At 40.8% G+C, this 13637-nt stretch overlaps 1 protein-coding gene across 1 annotated transcript; it reads right to left on the reverse strand.

The window, feature by feature from the left end:
* Positions 1 to 780: 780 nt before the first annotated feature.
* stk24a (serine/threonine kinase 24a (STE20 homolog, yeast)) lies at positions 781 to 13122 on the reverse strand. Its single transcript, XM_054746902.2, has 11 exons — positions 12871 to 13122; positions 7546 to 7776; positions 6147 to 6203; positions 5944 to 6052; positions 5687 to 5844; positions 5047 to 5232; positions 4810 to 4955; positions 4588 to 4726; positions 4439 to 4501; positions 2881 to 3017; positions 781 to 1011 (listed from the first exon to the last, which is right to left on the reverse strand). The coding sequence occupies exons 1-11, from the start codon at positions 12910 to 12912 to the stop codon at positions 978 to 980; spliced, it is 1302 nt and encodes a 433-aa protein (XP_054602877.1). The 5' UTR covers positions 12913 to 13122; the 3' UTR covers positions 781 to 977.
* Positions 13123 to 13637: the final 515 nt, after the last annotated feature.

Genomic DNA, 13637 nt, shown 5'->3' on the forward strand with positions numbered 1-13637 from the left:
AAACAGCACCACCTTTTGTGGAATGAAGGCTGGAATACAGCATCCGGCGTTAAAACCGGAGAGGCTTCGATGAACCAGCCGGCTTTTACATTCTCAGACGCGTTTTCAGCCACAGCAGAATCCAACAAGTAAAAAGAATTGGGAAGTGTATGACTCTATAGCAAAATGGGACAGGGGGCAACTATCGGTATTCACAGGATGAGAACTTAAAAGAGCGGAGGCAAAAATTAATCAGTCTCTGATACAAAAGAACGAGTACGGAGGCAAGGCAATTTTCATTTGCAGCCACTTTAGACTCAAAATATTTACCCAACAACCATTATCTAAACTTCTCAAGTGGCCATTTTTTTACACACTTAGAGGAATCTGTAGAAATGTGCTAATTTACAAGACTGTACAACCACCCTGCTAGAGCTCCTTCCATCTCCCAGAAGACTCAATCCACCTAAAGCAGGATACCTGAGTTTAAGCCACTCATCACTCCTCGCGCCACCCACACACACACACACACACACACACACACACACACACACACACACACACACACACACACACACACACACACACACACACACACACACACACACACACACACACACACACACACACACACACACACACACACACACACACACACACACACACACACAGGGGATTTCCTCCAACAGGATGTTGAGTGTAAACCTTTGTGAAAAAACCACAAAAATCACCAAAAACACCCTAGATTCAAAATGAAACAGTCGAGGAAGGAGGTACAGAGAAAAGACATCGTACAGCAGGTGGCAGCTGGAGCAGCCAGCCTGAGCAGAACCCTCTGGTGCTGTGCTAGCATTTCAACAGAAGGGAAGTAGGCCGGCTTTTGCTTCAGGCATGAGTGATGGAGACCTTCCTGGGAGATTTCATCTCAGCTTTGGAAGTCAGAGGAAAAGATCGGACTGGTGCCACCAGGGTGAGAAATTAGAGCAGAGCAGCTCCTGTCACTGAGCAGAGGCCTCCTGTGGCACAGAAAACCTGCCAAACACAACGAATCATCAGTTCACACACCAACAAACGAAAACTTTTCAATTCTTTACAACACTTTTGTTGTTAATATTGCAAACTTAGCTTGTAAATGAATACATTTTCACCTCTGCAAAGGAAGTTATGAAGTTGGAAATCTCAGAGGTTGGATGAAAAGTCATTTGTTATCTTCTTTTAGCCATTTATAAGTCTTTAATCGAGCTAGCAGCTTGAAACAATCAATGTGAAATAAATATAACTTATAATAAAAATCATCCCAACTGGATTAACCCTCCCACGGTCTTCATGGGTGACCCCGTCAGGAAAGTTGACCATGGAGCAGGGTTGATGGTTCATCCCTTGGGTCCACGTGGCAGGGGTGAGGAGTGAGCACCACCTCACCCCTGCCACGTGGACCTCAAGTGATAAACCATCAACCCTGCTCCATGGTCAACTTTCCTGGCGGGGTCACTGTAACGTGAGGAAATATGGGTTTTCTATCACAAAGGTGGTGTTGGACTCAGCTGTGTCAAAGCAGGGTCGCTGAGAACTTTCACCCACAGATTAAGACCTGAACGCCAGCGAGTCTGGGAGGAAACCATAACATCTGCCACCTGCAGTCTACCAGAAGATGTGTTTACATGAGTTGTACCCAGACCAAGTCAAAACATAAAGTTTAAACTTCTTTTTCTTGATTTTAATGTTAAAGTAACCATTATCATTTTGCTCATTATAAATGTGATTAATCAAATGAATGACTATTTAGCTTTGGGGTAATTATAATGGTTTAATGAATCCATTCTTAAATAATGTTGAGAATGTTTGTTACTGACCTTCACACTCAAGCACACAAACATTCACACACACCTTCCCACAGTAAAATCCAGACACATTTGATGACGCACATGTTTTTGCTTTGAGAAGAGAAAGGTTTTTGGTAAGTTTTCAGTCTTATGATTCAGTTCGTGTTGGACAACGAGAGAGAACAGACCTGAAAACCAAAGGGGGGGCAGAGCCTGTTGGCTCGTTCTTCCCCCCTTTCACGCTGTTTCTGCCACGCCAGGCAGAATAGCTGAATCGCAACTTCTAACGCAGACTCATTACCGAGTCTTTTGATTTCTGAGTGAATTAACTTAAGAAAGCGCGTCGACAAAACGCTTTACCATCAAAGTGTACCGAGGACAACTCTGGACCGGGTCGCAGCGCATCTTTGTCTTCTCTGCCAGCCAAGGTGCCCTGGATGAAACATCCTAAGGTGACGCCCCGGATCCGAAAGAGGGTCCAAAAGAATTCGGTGAGACAGAACACGGTGTTTAGCGTTTTGATGCATCTTTTACAACTAAACCTAAGTTTATTCAAACCATCACTTCACTCAGACACCTGTTTCTTCCTGAAGCAAAATCAGATGCACACATGCATTCATCTCATCTCATGTTCAATTCTCACTACACTTGGCACCCACACGCATCCATAATCACATCATATCACTCTCAATCTTCATTCACCTACAGAAGGTCTATTTGAGCATTAACAGCCTATCAACTGTTAAAAAGATTGTCCCACAAAGTTATCAATGTTGATTGTATTTCCTGTTTGTCAATTTCAAAATCATTAGTTTAATTTGAAGAATTAAAACTTTTAAACGTCAAACTTGTTTCCTCATTGAACTGAAACACAGACACTCAGATATTATCGGCAGTTTATGAATGAAAACAACCTTTGAGTCTTCTGAACAATATAAAATTTGGTTATTGATTTATTAAAATTAATATTCCGAATTAATACGTAGCATGGTTCCTCTTTCATAAAAGAGCATAAATCCATAACGCTACATCACCCATGAAGACCGTGGGAGGGTTAAAAAATAAGATTGTGAACCACCTCTGAAGTCTTTGCAGTAGTTCAGCCACGAGTGAGTCACAGATCCCCGGGTGTGCATCATCTGCCAGGAAAACGGCTTTCTTCAGCTGTTCTGCAGCTTCTGGCTTGCCGTTACTTGTCTCACCCTTTTCCTTCAGCTGCAACAACAGGTTTCCAATTACTTCCACCTCACTGTGGGACGGGTTTTCGCATATATGGTGATCCAGATCCAAAATGTTAACTTCTGATCATTTAGATCTAAAGAGGACATGTCCAAAGTGTGGCCTACAGAGTTATTTAGTGTGGCCCACGATGAATTTTGTCTTTCCAGTTGGCTGTTCATGTAGACTTTTTTAATGTTCAGATTTGTACCAAAATGCTTACCTTGGAGCTATTTTGAGGATTACAAATAACAAATAATCAGAAAATAATTTTTGCATACAAAAAATAAATCAGACTTTTGTGGTCTGTGAGGGCTAGTGTAGCTACAATCTTCTCAGGAATGATGTATGATTTTTTTTAGAAATCCATAAATGTGATAGTCTCACTCTGTTCTGTGAAATAATGTAGATAAAACGTCTTTTTTTGCTGAGCACCACTTAGCATTAGCCAATAGTGTTAAACATCCACTCACATACAGAGCGTGCATTGCATAAGTGCCTAGCCAGATGCAGAGCTGGCGACATTTCTTATGAACATGGAAGTCTTTAAAAAACATTTATCTGTGAATAAACAGCAAAACATGAGATAAAAATAGTAAAACTGTGTGTTTTAGCTCCGTTGGCAGGCTAAAGGTGCGAGTTGACGAACGAGAGGCGTTCCAGCTGTGATTACTGAAGTAGTGAGAAAAGGTGTAATACATTTTTACCCTGACATAAAAAACTTCAGACTTCTGCTTGAACTTTTTCGATTTTGGCTCTCATCCTGAAAAGTTTGGACACCCTTGATTTAAATCAGGGGTGTCAAACTCATTTTAGCTCAGGGGCCACATTGAGGGAAATCTAGTCCCAAATGGGCCGGACCGGTAAATTAAAAACAACTTCAGATTGTTTTCTTTGTTTTAATACAATCAATATAAAACAAAGCTGGAGCCTGAGGACAGTGTATCCAAAATAGTACAAGTACAACACCTGAAGTGTACTTGAAAATTTGAAAAAGCTAAAAAAATCAATAAATAAAAAATATTCCTAAGTGATTCAAAGAGCTTACAGATCACATGGCTAGATCAGTTTCATGCAGCACTTAAAGTATATTTGACTCATTTTACTTTACATCTTTTAGCTTTCACCAGCACATCAGTATCAGAAGTCACATCCTGAGTGGCAGCCAACTTCAGGATGGGATTCAAGTTCTTGTGTGAGCCTTGAGCACAGCTTTGTTTTATTTATACTCATTACAGAGAAAACTTGCTCACAAAGATGAGTTTATTTTCACGCTACATTGTAAAGTATGAAAATAAAGTTTACACAACCATCTCGCGGGCCGGACTTAACCCACTTGCGGGCCGCATCCGGCCCGCGGGCCGCATATTTGACACCCTTGATTTAAATGATCCCCAGTAAGTAGGCGATTGCTTTACCTCATTGAACAATGGAGAGAATATGGACGACAGGCTTTGGGACGGAGAGCCCTTTGGACTTTCCTGCACAAGGGTAAAGAAACATTTTAAGAACAAAGAAAAACATAAACAATCTCATTTTTCACCTTGACTGTATATACCAGTCTCACCTCCTTCTCCACTTCTAACTCTGCAGGCTTAGGTGCCCCATTCTGAACCGTACTGGGAGGCACATGGAGGTCCTTTGGGTCCTTAATGGTGAAGTTCCATTTGTCATCGGATTTACCAGCTTTCTTATTGGATGTTTCGCTATATATCAACAGGATTCAGACACATCAGCGCATTTGCTGTGATTAGAAACCAAGCGAGATGATGAGGTGTAAACAACCTACTCTCCAGATTCATCGGAGCTGGAGTCGTCCCGTGACTGCTCTGATTTCCACCTCTTGTATCTGTCGATCAGCTCTGTGAGATAGGTCGTCTTTTTGGCGTGCCTTACAATAAATCGATGCTTTAACAACTCCTTTGCTGTCGGCCTCTGTAAAAAGGAAGAACATGGTGAATACCATTAGGATTGGGTTTTTTTTTCATGGTCAATGCAATGAAGAACAAAATTCCTTTAAACTTACAAAGCTGGGCTCCTTATTTAAACAGGCTTCAACAAACTCTTTCAGCGGTTTACTGTAGTTTCCTTCCAGAGTCGGTGGATTGTTCTTTGGGATGAGGAACAAGACTTTCATGGGATGCAGCTCGGAGTGGGGCGGCTCTCCTTTAGCCAGCTCTATAGCGGTTATACCCAAAGACCAGATGTCTGCCTATAAGAACATCAAAAAAGCCTAGATATTTTTTTCACCAAAATGGGTAAAATCTCACAGAATTTCCCACTAAAGCAAAGGCAAAATGAAGAGAAGTGACATTTTAACTGGCTGACTAAAGCGACACAGGAGTATTTGAGGAAGCTCTGCAAATAGAAGACTGTGACACAACAGCTGTGCTTACTAACCAAAGTCACTCGTGTTTTGGTCGTTCTAATAATATACACAGGCTCTTTTCTCACAGAAACGTAAAAACACAGGCAGAAAAAATATTTTTAAAAGCATTTTTTATCTAAACTCTGATCGTGAAGATTTATATTAGTGTTTAAAGAAGATGTCAAGTTATAATATTAAATCAGAATAACTCGCTAAATACCACATTCCTTTAGAGGATTTATTCTAAAAGCACGTCTGCAATCTGACGGTAACACCAGGACAAGATGTGCTGCCTGACCTTTGAGTCGTAGGCCGATTGCTTTATGACTTCAGGTGCCATCCAGAAAGGTGTTCCAACAAAAGTGTTCCTTTTTATCTGCGTGTCCGTCAACTGACCTGCCACGCCGAAGTCCGCCAGCTTCACGTCGCCTTGCTCTGACAGCAGCACGTTGGCAGCTAACAAGGCAGAGACAGAAATATGCTAAGATCTGTCGTTTAGCTTATCTGCTCGAAGAAGACGATGCTTTTATCAGCTGTTCAGATAAGCTGTTGTACCTTTGATATCTCTGTGTATTTTCTTTTCAGAGTGCAGATACTCCAGCCCTTTTAAAATTTCTCTTAGGATTGTGGCAATCTGAGTTTCATCCAAGGAGCCTGGTTCCAGCTAGAGTGACGGATAACATCATGAAAATATAACAAATACAACAGCTGCCATAATGAACAAAGAAGGGTTGTTGATTTTGTTTTAGGTAACTTACCAAATCTAGAGCTGAGCCTCCACCCAAATATTCCATAATAATCCATAATTTTGTACCCTGAAATGTAAAAACAGCAGTGAGGTCAGATAAGCATTTCCCACTAGTAGCGCCCGGAGCACAGATGCAGCATTTTAAAGTATAATTTAAGCTAGTTAACTTCTGCTTTATGCTAAATTGCTTTCAGCAGGATAAAAGTTTGAATCCGATTAAAAGCAACACAAATCCTCTTTCAGTCAAAATATGTTTTATTTATTCAGTGGGAGAAAACCAAATTATTGCCTCAGTCCAGTTGAAGTTAAACCGAATTGGACAGCTCCTAATCGAGCTAAAGCAATCAGATTACACGGCTGAAATAACCAAACTTCTCTACATGTAAACAACATCCCAGCTTAGCCATGCTATGACCGGTCTGGGTACGCCCCTTTCTGGGAGTGACCACACCGCAGACGGGGTTTTCTGATGATATCATCACCACAAGTCTCTGCATGAATCTGATGTGTAACACCATCAAACAACACGGTATGCACCGTGCTGCAGAGTTGTTGTAATCCAATCCTTCAGCCATTGTGCATATAGTGTTTTTACTCTGTCTGCTTCACTCCCACCAGCGTTTGTTTACCATTTGTGTTGCTAAAGGCTAACTGGAAGAATGTCAACACAAAAGGACGCATGTCTCCACCTACTGTTGCGGAGTGGAACACACTTCATTCAATAACTCCATTTACTAACGGACATGTAGACTGGGATTAAGGCCTCCACTCTGGCTGAAGCATTAGCTCCGTTATTGCCACAGTTTCATTTAGATGTGAATGTAACCGTACTGACTGGCTAAACGGAAAACAATAAAATCATCAACTGCTTGTAAATCTCTTGCTTTTCTACTGAGAATAAAATGTGAGTTGATATATTTTTATAATCCTCACAGCCAGAGTCACCCTTAGCCCACACAATACGAACCAAACTTTAACAAGCAGACAAACAGGAAAACAAAAGGGAAATTTAAAAACAAAACACCTCAGAAATTCAGTACACTGTCAGATATATAGAAACAGATTTATTTGGGGTATAGTGCAACAGCATCCTTTTTCCAAGTTTTGCAAAATACACTCAAAAATATATTATATGATCAAACCACCCCCAAAAAAATCTATTTTCATCTCTTCTGCTGACATTTAGATGTCTTTGTGATTGCAAAGTGCACTGGTAACAGTCCAAAATGTTCACTACAACTGCAATGTCAGCCTGGTTTATGACTCGTTTCCAAAACGTCACTTATTAGCTCCATTACAGATTTCAATTATTTATTGACCTATATTGGCTCTTTTTGCTAGCAGAAACCCCATTACCATAGTCATCATGTGCATCATAAACTAATCCACTAAATGAAATAAAAGCTTACCTTCAGATAGGATCCATAATACTTGGTGATAAAGGGACTGTCGCATTGACTTAGCACAGTAATTTCCTGCTGAATGTCTTCTATTTCGTCCTCAGCTTCCTCCAAATCAATTATTTTAATGGCCACAACTTTTTGAGTCCGACTGTCGATGCCTTTAAAGACTTCTCCAAAAGAACCTTTCCCTATCCTCTCCTGCTTGGTGAAAAGCTCCTCTGGATCAGCTTTCAAATTCTGAGAAAAAAAAAAGAGAGAGAGGGAAAAGAGACCCAATGGATGAAATCTGATGCATGTTTTTCTATCTTAAATAAAACTATTTGAAATTTAAACAAAATGCTAGGATTTCAGTTGTTTAAATACTGGAAGGGGGGGGGGGGGTCCTTTCTGGGGCAGAACCACAGTGAAACCAAAAGGCTATAAGTTGTGTAATGTCGAGCCACTTCATGTTTCACTCTCTCACAACTTGGTAAACTTGCAAAACTTCAACCTGCTTAAACAGCACAGCAGCCATCTGGATAGCAGCTGTCAGAGCAAATGCTGAACTAATTGATGTTAGGATGTGGTTTCTATAGCAACGACATGTGTCTTTTAGACCAGATCAACTCAAATCACGTTAAAAACTACAGCCAGCACAAGTAGCTAATGTATTACACAACTTCTCACTTCAGAAGTGGCCCAATCCCTACATGCAGCTGTACTTTTAACGAGAGACGTTCCATTGATCCAACTCATTTGATTTTGAGTATTTGCCAATCTTGAATCCCAATCTGATAATTCAGCAACAGAATAAAATAAACAGAAGCAAAAGAGAGAACACATCCAAGTAGGAATGAATGGTATAAATATGGTGAGTATGGTATACGTTTAGCCACCGATGGAGATTTTGACTGTACCGGCCAACCGGCCATCAGTTTTTCTGTTTGAAAATCTCTCAGTTTAACATTAAAAGGTCGTGTTTGTTGTTTTATAAGGTTACATCTGATGTTTTTCAGCCCATTTAGACCTTTCGAAAATCACGTGATTGGATCTAAGCATACTTTTAACCCTTTTCAAGGTAGTTTGCATAAAACTTGCATCATAAAATATCATCAATGTGGCTTAATGGCCTCCACTACAAAAGCTAAACACAAACTGAGTGACTACATCCTAAACTATTGACTGCACTAAAATGCTCATTTCCCCATGGAGCATCAGAGAGGAAATAGCCTCCAACTTGTCCAGTTAAATGTTAAAATTTAAATACATTGTTTTTCTTATCAACAAGTGTAATTTTATATTTTCATCACCTAAATGTATACCAATTTCATTTAATGGAGATATATTTGAAGTTTTCAAAAAAGGCCAAGCAATTAAGCTTCATTCCTACTTGAACAGGTAACTTAGCCTAAAGATGATGATGGATTAGAGTACACAGCAAATTGCTTTACAGTCCCTCATGAGAACACTTTCCTGTATAAGTGCTAAGTGCTACAAGGAAGGCGAGATGAGCAGCTACCACTTTGAAAAACTGGCAGAGGGGCTGCTGAATTTGACCTCACAACAAAGACGAAAAAGGCCGAGCCGTGCAGAACAAAGCAGAGCAGAGACACAACAGAACAAAAACGCTGTCATAACATTGGTGTGATCAGTCATCCAGGTGAAATCTAAAATGTTGGAGTTGTAAAAACATCAGGGCTGTGAGCGACGCCTACTCATGTTGGGTATCCAAAGTCAGCAGGTTTACTGCAGCAACCAAAGCCAGCTGATCATCCCTCTAAAAGCATGTTTGATTCTCAACCATCTGCACAAATGTGTAGTCTGGTCTCCTCCTCAAACCAAAGCGCCACACCCTCATTAAGCTTTAGATGAAGGTTTGCAGCCTGCTTTACTACTGCAACAAGCTACGCTTTGAAGGAACATGTGCTATAACCCATGCAAATCATTTTCAACACACCAGTTAGTCACACATAATTCAAAAGAGGAGTTATGACTATAATCAATGGACCACAAGTTATTACACACATTTTGTTGGCCTCATAAATCCCAGTGAAGAGCTCCTAATGTCTGATTCAACGGTAACGCTAAATATACACAAATAAACTATATGGAAACACATGTTTGAATTCAGGTCAGTACTTGTAGATGTGCATTTTGGATCATTGTCGTGTTGGAAAAGTGTGTGACGACTAAGTGCACGGAGTGATGGCAGCATCTTCTCCTTCAGTATAGAGCAGTACATTATTGAGTTCATGATACCATCAATGACATGCAGCTCCCCAACACCAGCAGCACTCATGCGGCCCACATAAACACACCTCCACCACCATGTTTCACTGTAGGCACCATGCATTTCTCTTTGAAGTCCTCACCTTTATGACACCATACAGTTTTGAAACCATTAGTTCCAAAAACAGCGATCTTTGTCTCATCACTCCAGAGTCTATAGTCCCAGTAGTCCTCATCTCTTTCAGCATGGGCCCTAGCAAATTCTAGATGTGCTTTTGTGTGCATGGGCTTTAGGAGAGGCTTCATTCGTGGACGATACCCATGCATGCCATTCCTCTGCAGTGTCACAGGAAACGGTCACTCCAGTTTGGCTTTCTACTGCTTTAGCCAACTGCAGTGAACTTGCATGGTGATTTTCTTCAACCCTTCTCATCAGAAGACACTCCTGTCAAGATGTTAACTTCCGTGGACGACCTGGACGTCTCTGTAAGATGGTTGCATTTCCATCTTTCTTAAATTTTGAATCCCTTTCACTACTTTATTTTGACTGATATGTGAAGCTATGCTGATCTTCTTGTAGCCCTCACCTTTTTTGTGTAAAGAAATGATTTCCTTTCTCAGATTTTGTGACATTTCTCTTCCATGTGGAGCCATTGCTGACAGCATGAAAAGGGAAGGGCTTTTCATTGTTAAGTAATGCCCTTTTATAGTCACCTGTCTGCTGGACACCTCTTAGATTAATCATAAGACTCACACTCACCTGTGGTTAAATGCCTTAGTTTGAATTTTGTAGTCTAAGTTTTTCTCCTAAGAATATAATTGGGGCAAACTTATTTTTGCAACAAGGGCTTGAATGGATTTGTTAGGAAAATCACTTTTTTGTGTGTGAAAATTAACAAATCTTGTTTACAACCAATGACCCACATTTAGGGGGTATTTTGTAGTATGGTATCTCATATAAAATGTTGATTCTGAAAGGAAACTAAAGGTTTTCTGACAAATGTAGTGGGGTGTACTCATTTATGCTGAGCATTGTATTTATGTTAATATATACAGACACCACTTCTGAGATGATAACCATCACTGTCACATGACTAAACAATAGGGAGCCTAAAGTCTGAGTCATGCTTCTGCGTCTGCGTAATTGCGGAGACACGCAACGCCATTATCCGTCCATGTGGGCCTGCTGGAGAGCCCCGCAAGGATGGACGGAGTCGAGCTCTCTTTTCTAAACATCCGTCCGTCGAGACGGAGAGCGCAAGCTTGTCATTGGTCAGGGCACCACGGTCGTCTACACTGCCGCCATTGCGCCCTCAAAAACATAAAGAGAGCCGAGGATATCTAAACACAGAGACAAGGAGAAGCTTGAAGAATACCTCGCGAAAAAACTCTAAAAATATGAACGTTTAATTCCCCGTGACTGGAGGAGTGAAAAGATGCGCAGCAAGCGTTTTATTTGTGGACGGAAATAACAGGAAACGTGGGTTTAGAGGTGGCGAGCGCATGAAGAGGTGGAGAAGGATGAGAGACAAATTTGTCTGTGTTAAAAAGTCTCTTATATACAAAAATCACATTATAAACACACCATCTTGGACCGGATACATGACAGGATACCACAGAACAGCACTACGCCCTCTGTTGTCCTGGCAGGGAATTGTTTTGCAACACTCCTCTGGAGACGGAAAAGTATGAGGGCAAAACATCTCCGTCTGTCCATGCATGTCTCTCCCTTTTGGAGCTGACGGAGAAGCATGACTCAGGCTTAAGTCTCTTCCCTTTCCGGTCGGCTTATGGGTGCCCGGAAGAACGAAAAAATGAATTAAAGTCAATGGGGCTAAAAATGCTAATTTCTAATTCTGCTTGTTTTGTGCCATGGATTTCACATAAGATGTCTGTGAATCTTAAACACATTTTGATACCAAGAATGCCTTAATTTGCAAACGGGGGGAAACGCTATTTTAGGATTTGAATGAAACTAAGTCCAGGACTACAAATCCGCATCACGAAAGTGACGTCATCGAACCAGACACGGAGAAAACTGAGGGAAATGGCTGTAAGGTCAGTAAACTTCCCACAGAAGGAAAGAACCACCATAAATCTGGCCATTTGGTAAGTATCTTCGACGTTAGGGGAGAGGAGATTATGTGGCAACGTCACATATGCGACGTGCCGATTTCTGGTGTGTAGTCATGCTAATTACAAACTTTTACAAGCTAATAAATCTCAAAGTACGTGACTGGCAAGGTCGAAACACCCATCATTACCTTTCATTTAAATTGCAGTACAACATATGTGCGATCCAGGGTCTAAGGTAAAGCGGATTAGAAAATAGCGTTTTTAGCCCCATTGACTAGCAATAATTTTTTCATTCTTCCGGGGACCCATGAGCCAACCGGAAAGGGAGGAGACTTAAGCTCCCTATTGCACATCATCACCCCCCTTGTCCTCTGAAATAAATACACAAATGGAAACAAGATGGAAAAAATATCTCAACAGACGGACATAGATATGTTTAAAATGACGAACATGATTGGCCGATACTCATGCTGATATATTCCCTATTTTCAGCTATTGTTTAACTTTTTATTTTAAGTTGTCCACATGTTTTTAGCTTGTTTAAACTTAAGAGTGACAAAATAACTGGAGTCAGGCATTATATAGTAATTATGAGAGGAAAAGAAACCACAATGAATGAATGAAATAATTTATCTAAACTATTAAGTGTAACATCCTTACTATTACAAAGACAGTGTATTAACAACTGGAAACACACGGAGTAATGCGTTTTGGGCGTGAGTGTACATCTATCATCATAAACAACTATTCAGCTGATTCGTAAAAGCAGACATCTGCCATTCCCAACTTCCTAAATGTGACACTAGACCACTTTTCCAGTTTGGTGAATAAATAACAACACTTAAAAGATAACCACAGTACCCAAAACTTACATCATGGACTTCGGCATGCCATGAAAGCAAAGGTGAAGGCGTCAAGAAGTTGACTCTGAGACAATTTCCCGGTACAAAAAGTTTTCTTTAAGTGGATTTAGTTAACTTCAAATAAAATGAAAGGTAAAATAAATGAGCTAGCCCGTGAAAGAAGCAAAAATATGTTATTTTTTACCTGAATCCCCGGTAGTCCACTCTGAATAGGGGAGTGAGCCATGGCGTCAAGCAAAGATGACGCCTTTCTCGTCTCTCCAGCTCTCCTTATCAGCGGAGTAGAGATAAACTCCTTGACACCTCCTCCGAGTGCACACAACTCTGTAAGCCGGTGAACGAATTTAACGGATGCGTCACTTATTTAATTAAATGCTATACAGACTTTTCTGCTTCTTGGAGTGTCTTCTCCCAACTCGCCTTCCGCAGTTACAGAGAGCTAATGCTAGTAGCTGCCTCCCTGTTAGCAAACAGGGGAGTAGCGGTTTCTTTGCAGTCTCTTGGCGCGTGCGTGTCAGTCAGTGGTCCGCTGATCGAGCAGAGGTCCGTTCGGAACCAGATGTAAACAGGTGTACACGAGAGTGTGAGGTCGTAACGTTTGTTGTTCTAATCTGGCATCATTTGTCTCCGTCTCTCGGAGCCATCTTGGTTGTTATATTCATTTTTCGTTGAACCAATCAGGAAGAGCAAACTGCGAAAACGTAGTTGGCGTTGTTCACTACTTTCGGGACTCGAACAAAACGTTTGTCTTTGTCCCGATTAGAGCGTTTGTAACAACCGTAGAATACGCAGAACCTTTAGGGCAGCGATGACAGGCACGCCAGTGTTCACTTAACCGGAAGTTATTAAACATAGGCTATGTAATAAATGTGTTAAATATGAAGGAATTGAAATTATTGAACATTTTATTATTTAAAAAAAGAACACTATCGATTTTGAAAAAACATAACA

The sequence above is a fragment of the Nothobranchius furzeri genome, chromosome 14 (assembly GCF_043380555.1).
Source record: "Nothobranchius furzeri strain GRZ-AD chromosome 14, NfurGRZ-RIMD1, whole genome shotgun sequence".
Lineage (NCBI taxonomy): Eukaryota > Metazoa > Chordata > Actinopteri > Cyprinodontiformes > Nothobranchiidae > Nothobranchius > Nothobranchius furzeri.